This window comes from Monodelphis domestica, chromosome 3 (assembly GCF_027887165.1).
Source record: "Monodelphis domestica isolate mMonDom1 chromosome 3, mMonDom1.pri, whole genome shotgun sequence".
NCBI classification, from domain to species: domain Eukaryota; kingdom Metazoa; phylum Chordata; class Mammalia; order Didelphimorphia; family Didelphidae; genus Monodelphis; species Monodelphis domestica.
The window spans coordinates 343,187,699-343,205,936 of NC_077229.1; the positions used below are offsets into that span (position 1 = coordinate 343,187,699).

The 18,238-nt window shown below is 47.9% G+C and overlaps 3 protein-coding genes across 3 annotated transcripts; all 3 read left to right on the top strand.

Annotated features, from left to right (window-relative positions):
* The first annotated feature begins 3,025 nt into the window (after positions 1-3,025).
* LOC130458109 (mRNA export factor GLE1-like) lies at positions 3,026-5,113 on the top strand. The gene has a single exon (XM_056821088.1). The coding sequence runs from the start codon at positions 3,026-3,028 to the stop codon at positions 5,111-5,113; it is 2,088 nt and encodes a 695-aa protein (XP_056677066.1).
* Positions 5,114-8,445: 3,332 nt separating this feature from the next.
* LOC100025780 (mRNA export factor GLE1-like) lies at positions 8,446-10,536 on the top strand. The gene has a single exon (XM_056821089.1). It carries the CDS (start codon positions 8,446-8,448, stop codon positions 10,534-10,536), a length of 2,091 nt encoding a protein of 696 aa, XP_056677067.1.
* A 2,837-nt stretch (positions 10,537-13,373) lies between these two features.
* Positions 13,374-15,957, top strand: LOC130458442 (mRNA export factor GLE1-like). Its single transcript, XM_056824199.1, has one exon. The coding sequence runs from the start codon at positions 13,870-13,872 to the stop codon at positions 15,955-15,957; it is 2,088 nt and encodes a 695-aa protein (XP_056680177.1). The 5' UTR covers positions 13,374-13,869.
* The last annotated feature ends 2,281 nt before the right edge of the window (positions 15,958-18,238 follow it).

Consider the following 18,238-nt stretch of genomic DNA (forward strand, 5'->3'; position numbering starts at 1 on the left):
CGGCTATTGGTCTGTAATTATGATGGTAACACTTCACATTGGTCATCATTTTACGGTTACAAAGTGCTTTCCCGTTATCTTGCTCCTTACCACAAACTCGTTCAGAGAGGTAGTGTATATTCCTACTCTTGTCCCTGATTGCCAGATGAGGACGCGGGCTCAGAAAGCTCGTGGCTTGCTCAGAGTTACTTTGCTCTTCAGTGATGAAGTTACGATGTGAACGTAAGTCTTCTAACCCCAAGTTCGGTGCCCTTCCTGCCACAGCACCTGTCTCCCTTTTCCTCCCCTTTGTCTGTATTTGTCTAGCGGTTTGGACATTAGCTTCAGAGCACAGCGAGCTCTTCATATTTAGCCAAATCCCTTGAAAAGGAGCAAAGCTTTGGAGAATGCTTTTGGTAATGATCATTGGTAAAACCGTCATAAGTGTGTTCCAGAGCCTATTATGTTTAGAATCATGTCTGGCTTCTGGTTGATTTGCTTCTCACAACTTTGTATTATATGTGGTTCAGAGAGAGTTTGTTCAATTAAAAAAAAATGCATGCTCCCTTCAGCAATGCATATATATCCCATCTAAAGATGCAGTTGAGTTGGATGAGCCAAATGGATGTTTAATAGTGGCGGTATTGGGAGCTTTTGCAGAGTATTAATTTCCTTAGGGCTTGCTTTGCTTTAATTGTCCACATCGTGGCCAAATCCCATTTAATTTTTGCAGTTAATCTAAGATTCAGAGGTCAGTGCTCTCGGTATTCAATGTCGAGGGAGTTTTAAGGAGCCACAAGTTGAGCACACATAGATGTTATGAATCTGCAGAATAACCAGAAGACACTGGTCTCCTATGTCCTTCAGGGAAATCCAGATCTTGAATTGTTGGGAGATTTTAGATTTGTTGTGAAGAAAAGAACCCTTCTCCTTTAACCTCAGTAGGTACATCTATATGCCTTGATGATGTGTATAATGTATATGTGTAATAGTTTTTTTTTAATACGAATGTGATATGAAGTGATTCGTTCTCTGAATGATTGAATACACTTCTAAAACCATTAATAAAAGTTTTATTTCTAACTCTTGGTAGAGTGGATTCTTGTTTGGGTCTTCATGAGAGCAATCATTCCCTACGCCTTTGGCTATGTCTTTAGGGTCATAGCGTGGTGCCTATATGTAAGTGTGGTTGTTGCAGGTGGCCAGAGTTCTCCTTCTCTGACACTGGAGTCCATCCACTGTGGGGTACCTGAGTGCTTTTTCCCTGGCAGGGCAGCGATAAGACTAACTGATTGCTAATAAAGTATCTTAGTTGATAAGTACGAGGTCACTTAGTCATCTTTAGACATGTCCAGCGGACTTGGACATGACAGTTGATCTAGAATTAAAAGGTACTTCTCAAGGCTCCCTTATCAAACCTCCCCGAGTCTCACACTCGTTTTTTTTTGTTTTTTTTTTTTCTGTGTGCTCTTTTTGGCACTATTCAGCTTACGAATTGCCTATGTTTTTGCCTAATGTCCCTTTCTCTGGACAAATCAAGGTGCATATACGTATTTCCTACGTCAATAAGTCTGTCCATAACCTGGGAAAGGGTCTCCATCAAGTTCTTGTCGGGTTCTTTCAAAGTTTCACCATTTTTCAGGTCCTTCTGAGCACGCTCTCTTGGCCTATCAAAAATGCTTCTCTGGCCTGGTGAAGTTTTGTATAATCTGGTTCTTCAGTTGGCCAATAGTGTCCTTTCCTACCTCTCTTCTCTTCTGATTAGCCAGAGAGATGACGTGTTTATTTGGTTTTTTTTCCTCCTCTTTTTGTCAAAAATGTTTCTAAATCAATGTTCAACATCCACCCAAGTGGGGTCAAAAGTTCTGAATACGCCCTCCAATCCTCTTATCATTCATATTGGTTCTTCCTCAAACGATGGCAGATCTTCCTTGAATTGATCTAAATCTTCAAGGTTAAAAAGGTGTGTGGCATCTTACAGACACCGAGTTTCCATTGTCATTAAAAGTGGGTACTTCCCTTAATGGGAATGACCGATCCGAATCACGGGCTACTCCTGTTCCTGTTTCCAGGCTTCTTAATCCATTGTCAATGGGGTCGGTGGGAGAAAGAAAGGGGAGGGTTGGGGCCACTGAGAGGGAGGGTTTGGTGTTGTCCCATAGGCCCAGAAGGATCAGAGGTGGGAAGGGTATGGGAATGGAATTGGGCGGGGTGGGAAGGAGGGGCAGAGGAAGAAGGGTCATTAGCTGGGGGAAAGAATGCAAAGGGGTGAGGTGTGGAGGAATGAGTAGGGTGTGAACTTAAGTGTGAACTTAGGGTGGAGGGGCTAGGGTAGGATGCATGGGCAGGCCGTGTGAACTTAGATGTGAAGTCAGTGAAAGGCCTTGGCCAAAATGGCCCAAACTTGTGAATCCTCTGAGCAGAGTTCACACCTCCAGAATCCCAGACAGCCAGGGAGGTGTGAACCCTCTTGATGAGTAGCCACCCCTCCAGAAGGGGAGCACTGGTTCCCACTGAAGCCCTGCCCTCTAAAACTGTGATTGGCCCCTGTGAAGAGGGGAGGGGACAAGAAAGCACCATAAAAAGCCAAGGATCCTGGGACTTGAGTCACTCTTGTGGAGCTACTCTCCTGACTGGAGAGAGAGGGAGCTGAGCTAGAGACTGAGGCTGGGAGCTCTGTTCCGACTTGGACTTTGACTCCTGGGCTACTTTTTAGTGGGGTGAGGGAAAGGCTGACTCCTCTCCTAGTTTCTGGAGAGAGCTCGCTTCCATCTTGGAGGAGTCCTCCTGATTAAATCTCTCACCCAGGAAGGCCAGTAGTGAGTAATCTCGGCCTGGATTGAGAGAGGAGAAATCACTTTTCTATCCCCTGTACATTTTCCTACTTTATTGTCTCCTCTCTCTTTGGTAAAGAAACTTCTGAGTTGAGATAGAATAGGCCACGGCGGCCGACTCGAGTGTCGGACTTGTGACCAGCCTTTCTTCTTGTGAGCTGCCGCCCGGCGCGGGCGTGGAAGCCGTGGTCGGGTCTGTGCGGGAAGCGGTGATGGCATCAGAGGGCCGCTGCTGGGAGGCCCTGCAGGCCCCGAGGAGCTCCGACAGAGGACCCTTGTCCTACCACCGCGACTGGCCGTTGAGGGGCCAGGAGACTTTGGAAGAACGCATGTCCATTCCTGAGTGGTCGACTTCCTCTGGATGCGTGGCGGACCACATCTTGCCTCCCTCTCAGCAGAATCGACTTCCCTCTGAGTATTCATCGCTCTCTTCTGCTCCTGACCAAGTACTGTCTGTTCCTCAGACCCCTGCCAGACATGCAAAGGTCTCCTCGCCAGTTTCCCTTGCAGCTCCAAGTGGAACTCGGCGTCAGGAGGATGAACTCCATCAGGCAAAATCTGTGGTACTTCGCCCCTCGCGGGGAACGGAGGTGGAAGGATGCATTCGATTGTATGAGGAGGTACACAGGCTGAAGGGAACTAGAGGACTGAGGCAGAGGCAGGAAGAGCATGAGAGGAAGGCAAGGCTCCTCTCTGAGATGGCCTCAGAGCAGCTGAAGCGGTTTGATGAACGGACGTCACGGAAACAACACAAGGAGTATCAGGACCTTCGGGAAGGGATGGAGAAAAGTTTCCGAGAAACACAGGGTCAGCAGGAGCAGCTCCAAGAGGAACATCGTCACAGAGCCCACATGCTCCACCCGAAGCTGCGTGAGGCTGAGCAGCAGCCATCGAGGCACACGGGGCAAGGACGGCTCAGGAAAGAAGAAGGCCAGGATCGCTGGCGGCGTCTCTATGCCCTCCAAGAGGAGGCACTGCAGCTCAACCAGCAGCTGGGTGCCAGTTATCGGCACAACGGCCTACCGAGACGGGATCTGTCTGCATTTGGAGGCAGGGGAGACCAGTTGTGTGCGCTTATTTCAGACATCATTCGGAGCGCCAGTGAGAGAGGTTTTCCTGCCCCAGAAGATGAAGCCACCGCAGAACGGGCCCTGCAGGAAATGCGGCATGTGCTTACTGGTTTACAGCAGGAGATGGCCAAGGCTACTGAGGAAAAGAGGAGGCCAGATGAAGAGGAGTGCGAGGACAAACAGGGGCAATTGGAGCAGCGGCCGAGAGCCGAGAAGGAGACCCTAGATCCTGGTCAGTGTCCCGGAGGGAAACAGAGAGAAGGCCTCCACGTCAAAGCAGGAGACGGTACCATGCAGTGGTACCAGCAGCTACAGGATGCTGCCAATCAATGTGTCTTGGCTTTTGATGCATTAACCAATAGCAAAGATCAGGAGGCCAAGAAGATCAAAATGGACCTGCAGAAAGCTGCCACTATTCCTGTGAGCCAGATCTCTACAATAGCAGGCTCACAGCTGAAGGAGATCTTTGACAAGATCAACAATCTGCTCTTGGGGAAAGCTGTCCCCTGCGGTGGTCGGTCTGTGTCAGTGACAAACCACCAACAAGGCCTGGACTTTGTCCACTACAAGCTGGCAGAGAAATTCGTGAAACAAGGAGAAGAAGAAGTGGCTTCTCATCACGAAGCAGCATTCCCCATTGCTGCTGTGGCATCCGGAATCTGGGAACTCCATCCCAGAGTGGGGGAACTCATCCTTGCTCATCTTCACAAAAAATGCCCTTACTCCGTGCCTTTCTACCCAGCCTTCCAGGAGGGCATGGCCTCGGAAGAATATCAGAAGCTCCTTGGCTACCAAGTCAAGGATTCCAAAGTAGAACAACAAGATAGCTTTCTGAAGAGGATGTCTGGCATGATTCGTCTCTACGCTGCTATCATTCAACTCCGCTGGCCTTATGCAGAGAGACAAGGGGCTCATCCTCATGGCTTAAACCATGGCTGGCGCTGGCTGGCACAGCTCCTGAACATGGAGCCTCTGGCAGATGTGACCGCCACTCTTCTCTTTGACTTCTTAGAGGTATGTGGGAATGCGCTCATGAAACAGTACCAGCTTCAGTTCTGGAAGATGATGCTACTCATAAAGGAAGAATATTTTCCCCGAATTGAAGCCATCACCAGTTCAGGACAGATGGGGTCTTTGATACGTCTCGAACGGTTCCTGGAGAACTGTCTGCAGCAAGGGGAGATCCCCGTCCCAAAGGGCTCCCTGCCGCCTTCTTTCTGGCTTTCCTGATGGTGGCTTAGGTGCTGCTTCCTTTCTTGGAGGAAAAGGAATCCAAGAACAGAAGACAGCAGAATTCGAGGGGAAATGGGCTCAGGTTTTGAAATCTGAACATGGAGTTGGGTTTTTTGTTTTTTTTTTTTAAATCTCATGGCCAGGCCCAGGTGGTTTTCACAGTTTGGACGTCTTCTCAAACTTCATCATGAATTACGGAAAGAAGTCTTCACCTCGCAGAAACAGGAGTCACCAAGACAATTGGCTTTCACGACCATGACAGGGAAAGGAACTGCACTTTGATTCTTCATGAAAGACATAAAGAACGGCTATTGGTCTGTAATTATGATGGTAACACTTCACATTGGTCATCATTTTACGGTTACAAAGTGCTTTCCCGTTATCTTGCTCCTTACCACAAACTCGTTCAGAGAGGTAGTGTATATTCCTACTCTTGTCCCTGATTGCCAGATGAGGACGCGGGCTCAGAAAGCTCGTGGCTTGCTCAGAGTTACTTTGCTCTTCAGTGATGAAGTTACGATGTGAACGTAAGTCTTCTAACCCCAAGTTCGGTGCCCTTCCTGCCACAGCACCTGTCTCCCTTTTCCTCCCCTTTGTCTGTATTTGTCTAGCGGTTTGGACATTAGCTTCAGAGCACAGCGAGCTCTTCATATTTAGCCAAATCCCTTGAAAAGGAGCAAAGCTTTGGAGAATGCTTTTGGTAATGATCATTGGTAAAACCGTCATAAGTGTGTTCCAGAGCCTATTATGTTTAGAATCATGTCTGGCTTCTGGTTGATTTGCTTCTCACAACTTTGTATTATATGTGGTTCAGAGAGAGTTTGTTCAATTAAAAAAAAATGCATGCTCCCTTCAGCAATGCATATATATCCCATCTAAAGATGCAGTTGAGTTGGATGAGCCAAATGGATGTTTAATAGTGGCGGTATTGGGAGCTTTTGCAGAGTATTAATTTCCTTAGGGCTTGCTTTGCTTTAATTGTCCACATCGTGGCCAAATCCCATTTAATTTTTGCAGTTAATCTAAGATTCAGAGGTCAGTGCTCTCGGTATTCAATGTCGAGGGAGTTTTAAGGAGCCACAAGTTGAGCACACATAGATGTTATGAATCTGCAGAATAACCAGAAGACACTGGTCTCCTATGTCCTTCAGGGAAATCCAGATCTTGAATTGTTGGGAGATTTTAGATTTGTTGTGAAGAAAAGAACCCTTCTCCTTTAACCTCAGTAGGTACATCTATATGCCTTGATGATGTGTATAATGTATATGTGTAATAGTTTTTTTTTAATACGAATGTGATATGAAGTGATTCGTTCTCTGAATGATTGAATACACTTCTAAAACCATTAATAAAAGTTTTATTTCTAACTCTTGGTAGAGTGGATTCTTGTTTGGGTCTTCATGAGAGCAATCATTCCCTACGCCTTTGGCTATGTCTTTAGGGTCATAGCATGGTGCCTATATGTAAGTGTGGTTGTTGCAGGTGGCCAGAGTTCTCCTTCTCTGACACTGGAGTCCATCCACTGTGGGGTACCTGAGTGCTTTTTCCCTGGCAGGGCAGCGATAAGACTAACTGATTGCTAATAAAGTATCTTAGTTGATAAGTACGAGGTCACTTAGTCATCTTTAGACATGTCCAGCGGACTTGGACATGACAGTTGATCTAGAATTAAAAGGTACTTCTCAAGGCTCCCTTATCAAACCTCCCCGAGTCTCACACTCGTTTTTTTTTGTTTTTTTTTTTCTGTGTGCTCTTTTTGGCACTATTCAGCTTACGAATTGCCTATGTTTTTGCCTAATGTCCCTTTCTCTGGACAAATCAAGGTGCATATACGTATTTCCTACGTCAATAAGTCCGTCCATAACCTGGGAAAGGGTCTCCATCAAGTTCTTGTCGGGTTCTTTCAAAGTTTCACCATTTTTCAGGTCCTTCTGAGCACGCTCTCTTGGCCTATCAAAAATGCTTCTCTGGCCTGGTGAAGTTTTGTATAATCTGGTTCTTCAGTTGGCCAATAGTGTCCTTTCCTACCTCTCTTCTCTTCTGATTAGCCAGAGAGATGACGTGTTTATTTGGTTTTTTTTCCTCCTCTTTTTGTCAAAAATGTTTCTAAATCAATGTTCAACATCCACCCAAGTGGGGTCAAAAGTTCTGAATACGCCCTCCAATCCTCTTATCATTCATATTGGTTCTTCCTCAAACGATGGCAGATCTTCCTTGAATTGATCTAAATCTTCAAGGTTAAAAAGGTGTGTGGCATCTTACAGACACCAAGTTTCCATTGTCATTAAAAGTGGGTACTTCCCTTAATGGGAATGACCGATCCGAATCACGGGCTACTCCTGTTCCTGTTTCCAGGCTTCTTAATCCATTGTCAATGGGGTCGGTGGGAGAAAGAAAGGGGAGGGTTGGGGCCACTGAGAGGGAGGGTTTGGTGTTGTCCCATAGGCCCAGAAGGATCAGAGGTGGGAAGGGTATGGGAATGGAATTGGGCGGGGTGGGAAGGAGGGGCAGAGGAAGAAGGGTCATTAGCTGGGGGAAAGAATGCAAAGGGGTGAGGTGTGGAGGAATGAGTAGGGTGTGAACTTAAGTGTGAACTTAGGGTGGAGGGGCTAGGGTAGGATGCATGGGCAGGCCGTGTGAACTTAGATGTGAAGTCAGTGAAAGGCCTTGGCCAAAATGGCCCAAACTTGTGAATCCTCTGAGCAGAGTTCACACCTCCAGAATCCCAGACAGCCAGGAAGGTGTGAACCCTCTTGATGAGTAGCCACCCCTCCAGAAGGGGAGCACTGGTTCCCACTGAAGCCCTGCCCTCTAAAGCTGTGATTGGCCCCTGTGAAGAGGGGAGGGGACAAGAAAGCACCATAAAAAGCCAAGGATCCTGGGACTTGAGTCACTCTTGTGGAGCTACTCTCCTGACTGGAGAGAGAGGGAGCTGAGCTAGAGACTGAGGCTGGGAGCTCTGTTCCGACTTGGACTTTGACTCCTGGGCTACTTTTTAGTGGGGTGAGGGAAAGGCTGACTCCTCTCCTAGTTTCTGGAGAGAGCTCGCTTCCATCTTGGAGGAGTCCTCCTGATTAAATCTCTCACCCAGGAAGGCCAGTAGTGAGTAATCTCGGCCTGGATTGAGAGAGGAGAAATCACTTTTCTATCCCCTGTACATTTTCCTACTTTATTGTCTCCTCTCTCTTTGGTAAAGAAACTTCTGAGTTGAGATAGAATAGGCCACGGCGGCCGACTCGAGTGTCGGACTTGTGACCAGCCTTTCTTCTTGTGAGCTGCCGCCCGGCGCGGGCGTGGAAGCCGTGGTCGGGTCTGTGCGGGAAGCGGTGATGGCGTCAGAGGGCCGCTGCTGGGAGGCCCTGCAGGCCCCGAGGAGCTCCGACAGAGGACCCTTGTCCTACCACCGCGACTGGCCGTTGAGGGGCCAGGAGACTTTGGAAGAACGCATGTCCATTCCTGAGTGGTCGACTTCCTCTGGATGCGTGGCGGACCACATCTTGCCTCCCTCTCAGCAGAATCGACTTCCCTCTGAGGATTCATCGCTCTCTTCTGCTCCTGACCAAGTACTGTCTGTTCCTCAGACCCCTGCCAGACATGCAAAGGTCTCCTCGCCAGTTTCCCTTGCAGCTCCAAGTGGAACTCGGCGTCAGGAGGATGAACTCCATCAGGCAAAATCTGTGGTACTTCGCCCCTCGCGGGGAACGGAGGTGGAAGGATGCATTCGATTGTATGAGGAGGTACACTGGCTGAAGGGAACTAGAGGACTGAGGCAGAGGCAGGAAGAGCATGAGAGGAAGGCAAGGCTCCTCTCTGAGATGGCCTCAGAGCAGCTGAAGCGGTTTGATGAACGAACGTCACGGAAACAGCACAAGGAGTATCAGGACCTTCGGGAAGGGATGGAGAAAAGTTTCCGAGAAACACAGGGTCAGCAGGAGCAGCTCCAAGAGGAACATCGTCACAGAGCCCACATGCTCCACCCGAAGCTGCGTGAGGCTGAGCAGCAGCCATCGAGGCACACGGGGCAAGGACGGCTCAGGAAAGAAGAAGGCCAGGATCGCTGGCGGTGTCTCTATGCCCTCCAAGAGGAGGCACTGCAGCTCAACCAGCAGCTGGGTGCCAGTTATCGGCACAACGGCCTACCGAGACGGGATCTGTCTGCATTTGGAGGCAGGGGAGACCAGTTGTGTGCCCTTATTTCAGACATCATTCGGAGCGCCAGTGAGAGAGGTTTTCCTGCCCCAGAAGATGAAGCCACCGCAGAACGGGCCCTGCAGGAAATGCGGCACGTGCTTACTGGTTTACAGCAGGAGATGGCCAGCCAGGCTACTGAGGAAAAGAGGAGGCCAGATGAAGAGGAGTGCGAGGACAAACAGGGGCAATTGGAGCAGCGGCCGAGAGCCGAGAAGGAGACCCCAGATCCTGGTCAGTGTCCCGGAGGGAAACAGAGAGAAGGCCTCCACGTCAAAGCAGGAGACGGTACCATGCAGTGGTACCAGCAGCTACAGGATGCTGCCAATCAATGTGTCTTGGCTTTTGATGCATTAACCAATAGCAAAGATCAGGAGGCCAAGAAGATCAAAATGGACCTGCAGAAAGCTGCCACTATTCCTGTGAGCCAGATCTCTACAATAGCAGGCTCACAGCTGAAGGAGATCTTTGACAAGATCAACAATCTGCTCTTGGGGAAAGCTGTCCCCTGCGGTGGTCGGTCTGTGTCAGTGACAAACCACCAACAAGGCCTGGACTTTGTCCACTACAAGCTGGCAGAGAAATTCGTGAAACAAGGAGAAGAAGAAGTGGCTTCTCATCACGAAGCAGCATTCCCCATTGCTGCTGTGGCATCAGGAATCTGGGAACTCCATCCCAGAGTGGGGGAACTCATCCTTGCTCATCTTCACAAAAAATGCCCTTACTCCGTGCCTTTCTACCCAGCCTTCCAGGAGGGCATGGCCTCGGAAGAATATCAGAAGCTCCTTGGCTACCAAGTCAAGGATTCCAAAGTAGAACAACAAGATAGCTTTCTGAAGAGGATGTCTGGCATGATTCGTCTCTACGCTGCTATCATTCAACTCCGCTGGCCTTATGCAGAGAGACAAGGGGCTCATCCTCATGGCTTAAACCATGGCTGGCGCTGGCTGGCACAGCTCCTGAACATGGAGCCTCTGGCAGATGTGACCGCCACTCTTCTCTTTGACTTCTTAGAGGTATGTGGGAATGCGCTCATGAAACAGTACCAGCTTCAGTTCTGGAAGATGATGCTACTCATAAAGGAAGAATATTTTCCCCGAATTGAAGCCATCACCAGTTCAGGACAGATGGGGTCTTTGATACGTCTCGAACGGTTCCTGGAGAACTGTCTGCAGCAAGGGGAGATCCCCGTCCCAAAGGGCTCCCTGCCGCCTTCTTTCTGGCTTTCCTGATGGTGGCTTAGGTGCTGCTTCCTTTCTTGGAGGAAAAGGAATCCAAGAACAGAAGACAGCAGAATTCGAGGGGAAATGGGCTCAGGTTTTGAAATCTGAACATGGAGTTGGGTTTTTTTTTTTTTTTTAAATCTCATGGCCAGGCCCAGGTGGTTTTCACAGTTTGGACGTCTTCTCAAACTTCATCATGAATTACGGAAAGAAGTCTTCACCTCGCAGAAACAGGAGTCACCAAGACAATTGGCTTTCACGACCATGACAGGGAAAGGAACTGCACTTTGATTCTTCATGAAAGACATAAAGAACGGCTATTGGTCTGTAATTATGATGGTAACACTTCACATTGGTCATCATTTTACGGTTACAAAGTGCTTTCCCGTTATCTTGCTCCTTACCACAAACTCGTTCAGAGAGGTAGTGTATATTCCTACTCTTGTCCCTGATTGCCAGATGAGGACGCGGGCTCAGAAAGCTCGTGGCTTGCTCAGAGTTACTTTGCTCTTCAGTGATGAAGTTACGATGTGAACGTAAGTCTTCTAACCCCAAGTTCGGTGCCCTTCCTGCCACAGCACCTGTCTCCCTTTTCCTCCCCTTTGTCTGTATTTGTCTAGCGGTTTGGACATTAGCTTCAGAGCACAGCGAGCTCTTCATATTTAGCCAAATCCCTTGAAAAGGAGCAAAGCTTTGGAGAATGCTTTTGGTAATGATCATTGGTAAAACCGTCATAAGTGTATTCCAGAGCCTATTATGTTTAGAATCATGTCTGGCTTCTGGTTGATTTGCTTCTCACAACTTTGTATTATATGTGGTTCAGAGAGAGTTTGTTCAATTAAAAAAAAATGCATGCTCCCTTCAGCAATGCATATATATCCCATCTAAAGATGCAGTTGAGTTGGATGAGCCAAATGGATGTTTAAAAGTGGCGGTATTGGGAGCTTTTGCAGAGTATTAATTTCCTTAGGGCTTGCTTTGCTTTAATTTGCCACATCGTGGCCAAATCCCATTTAATTTTTGCAGTTAATCTAAGATTCAGAGGTCAGTGCTCTCGGTATTCAATGTCGAGGGAGTTTTAAGGAGCCACAAGTTGAGCACACATAGATGTTATGAATCTGCAGAATAACCAGAAGACACTGGTCTCCTATGTCCTTCAGGGAAATCCAGATCTTGAATTGTTGGGAGATTTTAGATTTGTTGTGAAGAAAAGAACCCTTCTCCTTTAACCTCAGTAGGTACATCTATATGCCTTGATGATGTGTATAATGTATATGTGTAATAGTTTTTTTTTTTAATACGAATATGATATGAAGTGATTCGTTCTCTGAATGATTGAATACACTTCTAAAACCATTAATAAAAGTTTTATTTCTAACTCGTGGTAGAGTGGATTCTTGTTTGGGTCTTCATGAGAGCAATCATTCCCTACGCCTTTGGCTATGTCTTTAGGGTCATAGCGTGGTGCCTATATGTAAGTGTGGTTGTTGCAGGTGGCCAGAGTTCTCCTTCTCTGACACTGGAGTCCATCCACTGTGGGGTACCTGAGTGCTTTTTCCCTGGCAGGGCAGCGATAAGACTAACTGATTGCTAATAAAGTATCTTAGTTGATAAGTACGAGGTCACTTAGTCATCTTTAGACATGTCCAGCGGACTTGGACATGACAGTTGATCTAGAATTAAAAGGTACTTCTCAAGGCTCCCTTATCAAACCTCCCCGAGTCTCACACTCGTTTTTTTTTTTGTTTTTTTTTTCTGTGTGCTCTTTTTGGCACTATTCAGCTTACGAATTGCCTATGTATTTGCCTAATGTCCCTTTCTCTGGACAAATCAAGGTGCATATACGTATTTCCTACGTCAATAAGTCCGTCCATAACCTGGGAAAGGGTCTCCATCAAGTTCTTGTCGGGTTTTTTCAAAGTTTCACCATTTTTCAGGTCCTTCTGAGCACGCTCTCTTGGCCTATCAAAAATGCTTCTCTGGCCTGGTGAAGTTTTGTATAATCTGGTTCTTCAGTTGGCCAATAGTGTCCTTTCCTACCTCTCTTCTCTTCTGATTAGCCAGAGAGATGACGTGTTTATTTGGTTTTTTTTCCCTCCTCTTTTTGTCAAAAATGTTTCTAAATCAATGTTCAACATCCACCCAAGTGGGGTCAAAAGTTCTGAATACGCCCTCCAATCCTCTTATCATTCATATTGGTTCTTCCTCAAACGATGGCAGATCGTCCTTGAATTGATCTAAATCTTCAAGGTTAAAAAGGTGTGTGGCATCTTACAGACACCAAGTTTCCATTGTCATTAAAAGTGGGTACTTCCCTTAATGGGAATGACCGATCCGAATCACGGGCTACTCCTGTTCCTGTTTCCAGGCTTCTTAATCCATTGTCAATGGGGTCGGTGGGAGAAAGAAAGGGGAGGGTTGGGGCCACTGAGAGGGAGGGTTTGGTGTTGTCCCATAGGCCCAGAAGGATCAGAGGTGGGAAGGGTATGGGAATGGAATTGGGCGGGGTGGGAAGGAGGGGCAGAGGAAGAAGGGTCATTAGCTGGGGGAAAGAATGCAAAGGGGTGAGGTGTGGAGGAATGAGTAGGGTGTGAACTTAAGTGTGAACTTAGGGTGGAGGGGCTAGGGTAGGATGCATGGGCAGGCCGTGTGAACTTAGATGTGAAGTCAGTGAAAGGCCTTGGCCAAAATGGCCCAAACTTGTGAATCCTCTGAGCAGAGTTCACACCTCCAGAATCCCAGACAGCCAGGAAGGTGTGAACCCTCTTGATGAGTAGCCACCCCTCCAGAAGGGGAGCACTGGTTCCCACTGAAGCCCTGCCCTCTAAAGCTGTGATTGGCCCCTGTGAAGAGGGGAGGGGACAAGAAAGCACCATAAAAAGCCAAGGATCCTGGGACTTGAGTCACTCTTGTGGAGCTACTCTCCTGACTGGAGAGAGAGGGAGCTGAGCTAGAGACTGAGGCTGGGAGCTCTGTTCCGACTTGGACTTTGACTCCTGGGCTACTTTTTAGTGGGGTGAGGGAAAGGCTGACTCCTCTCCTAGTTTCTGGAGAGAGCTCGCTTCCATCTTGGAGGAGTCCTCCTGATTAAATCTCTCACCCAGGAAGGCCAGTAGTGAGTAATCTCGGCCTGGATTGAGAGAGGAGAAATCACTTTTCTATCCCCTGTACATTTTCCTACTTTATTGTCTCCTCTCTCTTTGGTAAAGAAACTTCTGAGTTGAGATAGAATAGGCCACGGCGGCCGACTCGAGTGTCGGACTTGTGACCAGCCTTTCTTCTTGTGAGCTGCCGCCCGGCGCGGGCGTGGAAGCCGTGGTCGGGTCTGTGCGGGAAGCGGTGATGGCGTCAGAGGGCCGCTGCTGGGAGGCCCTGCAGGCCCCGAGGAGCTCCGACAGAGGACCCTTGTCCTACCACCGCGACTGGCCGTTGAGGGGCCAGGAGACTTTGGAAGAACGCATGTCCATTCCTGAGTGGTCGACTTCCTCTGGATGCGTGGCGGACCACATCTTGCCTCCCTCTCAGCAGAATCGACTTCCCTCTGAGGATTCATCGCTCTCTTCTGCTCCTGACCAAGTACTGTCTGTTCCTCAGACCCCTGCCAGACATGCAAAGGTCTCCTCGCCAGTTTCCCTTGCAGCTCCAAGTGGAACTCGGCGTCAGGAGGATGAACTCCATCAGGCAAAATCTGTGGTACTTCGCCCCTCGCGGGGAACGGAGGTGGAAGGATGCATTCGATTGTATGAGGAGGTACACAGGCTGAAGGGAACTAGAGGACTGAGGCAGAGGCAGGAAGAGCATGAGAGGAAGGCAAGGCTCCTCTCTGAGATGGCCTCAGAGCAGCTGAAGCGGTTTGATGAACGGACGTCACGGAAACAGCACAAGGAGTATCAGGACCTTCGGGAAGGGATGGAGAAAAGTTTCCGAGAAACACAGGGTCAGCAGGAGCAGCTCCAAGAGGAACATCGTCACAGAGCCCACATGCTCCACCCGAAGCTGCGTGAGGCTGAGCAGCAGCCATCGAGGCACACGGGGCAAGGACGGCTCAGGAAAGAAGAAGGCCAGGATCGCTGGCGGCGTCTCTATGCCCTCCAAGAGGAGGCACTGCAGCTCAACCAGCAGCTGGGTGCCAGTTATCGGCACAACGGCCTACCGAGACGGGATCTGTCTGCATTTGGAGGCAGGGGAGACCAGTTGTGTGCGCTTATTTCAGACATCATTCGGAGCGCCAGTGAGAGAGGTTTTCCTGCCCCAGAAGATGAAGCCACCGCAGAACGGGCCCTGCAGGAAATGCGGCACGTGCTTACTGGTTTACAGCAGGAGATGGCCAAGGCTACTGAGGAAAAGAGGAGGCCAGATGAAGAGGAGTGCGAGGACAAACAGGGGCAATTGGAGCAGCGGCCGAGAGCCGAGAAGGAGACCCCAGATCCTGGTCAGTGTCCCGGAGGGAAACAGAGAGAAGGCCTCCACGTCAAAGCAGGAGACGGTACCATGCAGTGGTACCAGCAGCTACAGGATGCTGCCAATCAATGTGTCTTGGCTTTTGATGCATTAACCAATAGCAAAGATCAGGAGGCCAAGAAGATCAAAATGGACCTGCAGAAAGCTGCCACTATTCCTGTGAGCCAGATCTCTACAATAGCAGGCTCACAGCTGAAGGAGATCTTTGACAAGATCAACAATCTGCTCTTGGGGAAAGCTGTCCCCTGCGGTGGTCGGTCTGTGTCAGTGACAAACCACCAACAAGGCCTGGACTTTGTCCACTACAAGCTGGCAGAGAAATTCGTGAAACAAGGAGAAGAAGAAGTGGCTTCTCATCACGAAGCAGCATTCCCCATTGCTGCTGTGGCATCCGGAATCTGGGAACTCCATCCCAGAGTGGGGGAACTCATCCTTGCTCATCTTCACAAAAAATGCCCTTACTCCGTGCCTTTCTACCCAGCCTTCCAGGAGGGCATGGCCTCGGAAGAATATCAGAAGCTCCTTGGCTACCAAGTCAAGGATTCCAAAGTAGAACAACAAGATAGCTTTCTGAAGAGGATGTCTGGCATGATTCGTCTCTACGCTGCTATCATTCAACTCCGCTGGCCTTATGCAGAGAGACAAGGGGCTCATCCTCATGGCTTAAACCATGGCTGGCGCTGGCTGGCACAGCTCCTGAACATGGAGCCTCTGGCAGATGTGACCGCCACTCTTCTCTTTGACTTCTTAGAGGTATGTGGGAATGCGCTCATGAAACAGTACCAGCTTCAGTTCTGGAAGATGATGCTACTCATAAAGGAAGAATATTTTCCCCGAATTGAAGCCATCACCAGTTCAGGACAGATGGGGTCTTTGATACGTCTCGAACGGTTCCTGGAGAACTGTCTGCAGCAAGGGGAGATCCCCGTCCCAAAGGGCTCCCTGCCACCTTCTTTCTGGCTTTCCTGATGGTGGCTTAGGTGCTGCTTCCTTTCTTGGAGGAAAAGGAATCCAAGAACAGAAGACAGCAGAATTCGAGGGGAAATGGGCTCAGGTTTTGAAATCTGAACATGGAGTTGGTTTTTTTGTTTTTTTTTTTAAATCTCATGGCCAGGCCCAGGTGGTTTTCACAGTTTGGACGTCTTCTCAAACTTCATCATGAATTACGGAAAGAAGTCTTCACCTCGCAGAAACAGGAGTCACCAAGACAATTGGCTTTCACGACCATGACAGGGAAAGGTACTGCACTTTGATTCTTCATGAAAGACATAGAGAACGGCTATTGGTCTGTAATTATGATGGTAACACTTCACATTGGTCATCATTTTACGGTTACAAAGTGCTTTCCCGTTATCTTGCTCCTTACCACAAACTCGTTCAGAGAGGTAGTGTAATTCCTACTCTTGTCCCTGATTGCCAGATGAGGACGCGGGCTCAGAAAGCTCGTGGCTTGCTCAGAGTTACTTTGCTCTTCAGTGATGAAGTTACGATGTGAACGTAAGTCTTCTAACCCCAAGTTCGGTGCCCTTCCTGCCACAGCACCTGTCTCCCTTTTCCTCCCCTTTGTCTGTATTTGTCTAGCGGTTTGGACATTAGCTTCAGAGCACAGCGAGCTCTTCATATTTAGCCAAATCCCTTGAAAAGGAGCAAAGCTTTGGAGAATGCTTTTGGTAATGATCATTGGTAAAACCGTCATAAGTGTATTCCAGAGCCTATTATGTTTAGAATCATGTCTGGCTTCTGGTTGATTTGCTTCTCACAACTTTGTATTATATGTGGTTCAGAGAGAGTTTGTTCAATTAAAAAAAAATGCATGGTCCCTTCAGCAATGCATATATATCCCATCTAAAGATGCAGTTGAGTTGGATGAGCCAAATGGATGTTTAAAAGTGGCGGTATTGGGAGCTTTTGCAGAGTATTAATTTCCTTAGGGCTTGCTTTGCTTTAATTTGCCACATCGTGGCCAAATCCCATTTAATTTTTGCAGTTAATCTAAGATTCAGAGGTCAGTGCTCTCGGTATTCAATGTCGAGGGAGTTTTAAGGAGCCACAAGTTGAGCACACATAGATGTTATGAATCTGCAGAATAACCAGAAGACACTGGTCTCCTATGTCCTTCAGGGAAATCCAGATCTTGAATTGTTGGGAGATTTTAGATTTGTTGTGAAGAAAAGAACCCTTCTCCTTTAACCTCAGTAGGTACATCTATATGCCTTGATGATGTGTATAATGTATATGTGTAATAGTTTTTTTTTTTTAATACGAATATGATATGAAGTGATTCGTTCTCTGAATGATTGAATACACTTCTAAAACCATTAATAAAAGTTTTATTTCTAACTCGTGGTAGAGTGGATTCTTGTTTGGGTCTTCATGAGAGCAATCATTCCCTACGCCTTTGGCTATGTCTTTAGGGTCATAGCGTGGTGCCTATATGTAAGTGTGGTTGTTGCAGGTGGCCAGAGTTCTCCTTCTCTGACACTGGAGTCCATCCACTGTGGGGTACCTGAGTGCTTTTTCCCTGGCAGGGCAGCGATAAGACTAACTGATTGCTAATAAAGTATCTTAGTTGATAAGTACGAGGTCACTTAGTCATCTTTAGACATGTCCAGCGGACTTGGACATGACAGTTGATCTAGAATTAAAAGGTACTTCTCAAGGCTCCCTTATCAAACCTCCCCGAGTCTCACACTCGTTTTTTTTTTTTCTGTGTGCTCTTTTTGGCACTATTCAGCTTACGAATTGCCTATGTATTTGCCTAATGTCCCTTTCTCTGGACAAATCAAGGTGCATATACGTATTTCCTACGTCAATAAGTCCGTCCATAACCTGGGAAAGGGTCTCCATCAAGTTCTTGTCGGGTTCTTTCAAAGTTTCACCATTTTTCAGGTCCTTCTGAGCACGCTCTCTTGGCCTATCAAAAATGCTTCTCTGGCCTGGTGAAGTTTTGTATAATCTGGTTCTTCAGTTGGCCAATAGTGTCCTTTCCTACCTCTCTTCTCTTCTGATTAGCCAGAGAGATGACGTGTTTATTTGGTTCTTTTTCCTCCTCTTTTTGTCAAAAATGTTTCTAAATCAATGTCCAACATCCACCCAAGTGGGGTCAAAAGTTCTGAATACGCCCTCCAATCCTCTTATCATTCATATTGGTTCTTCCTCAAACGATGGCAGATCGTCCTTGAATTGATCTAAATCTTCAAGGTTAAAAAGGTGTGTGGCATCTTACAGACACCAAGTTTCCATTGTCATT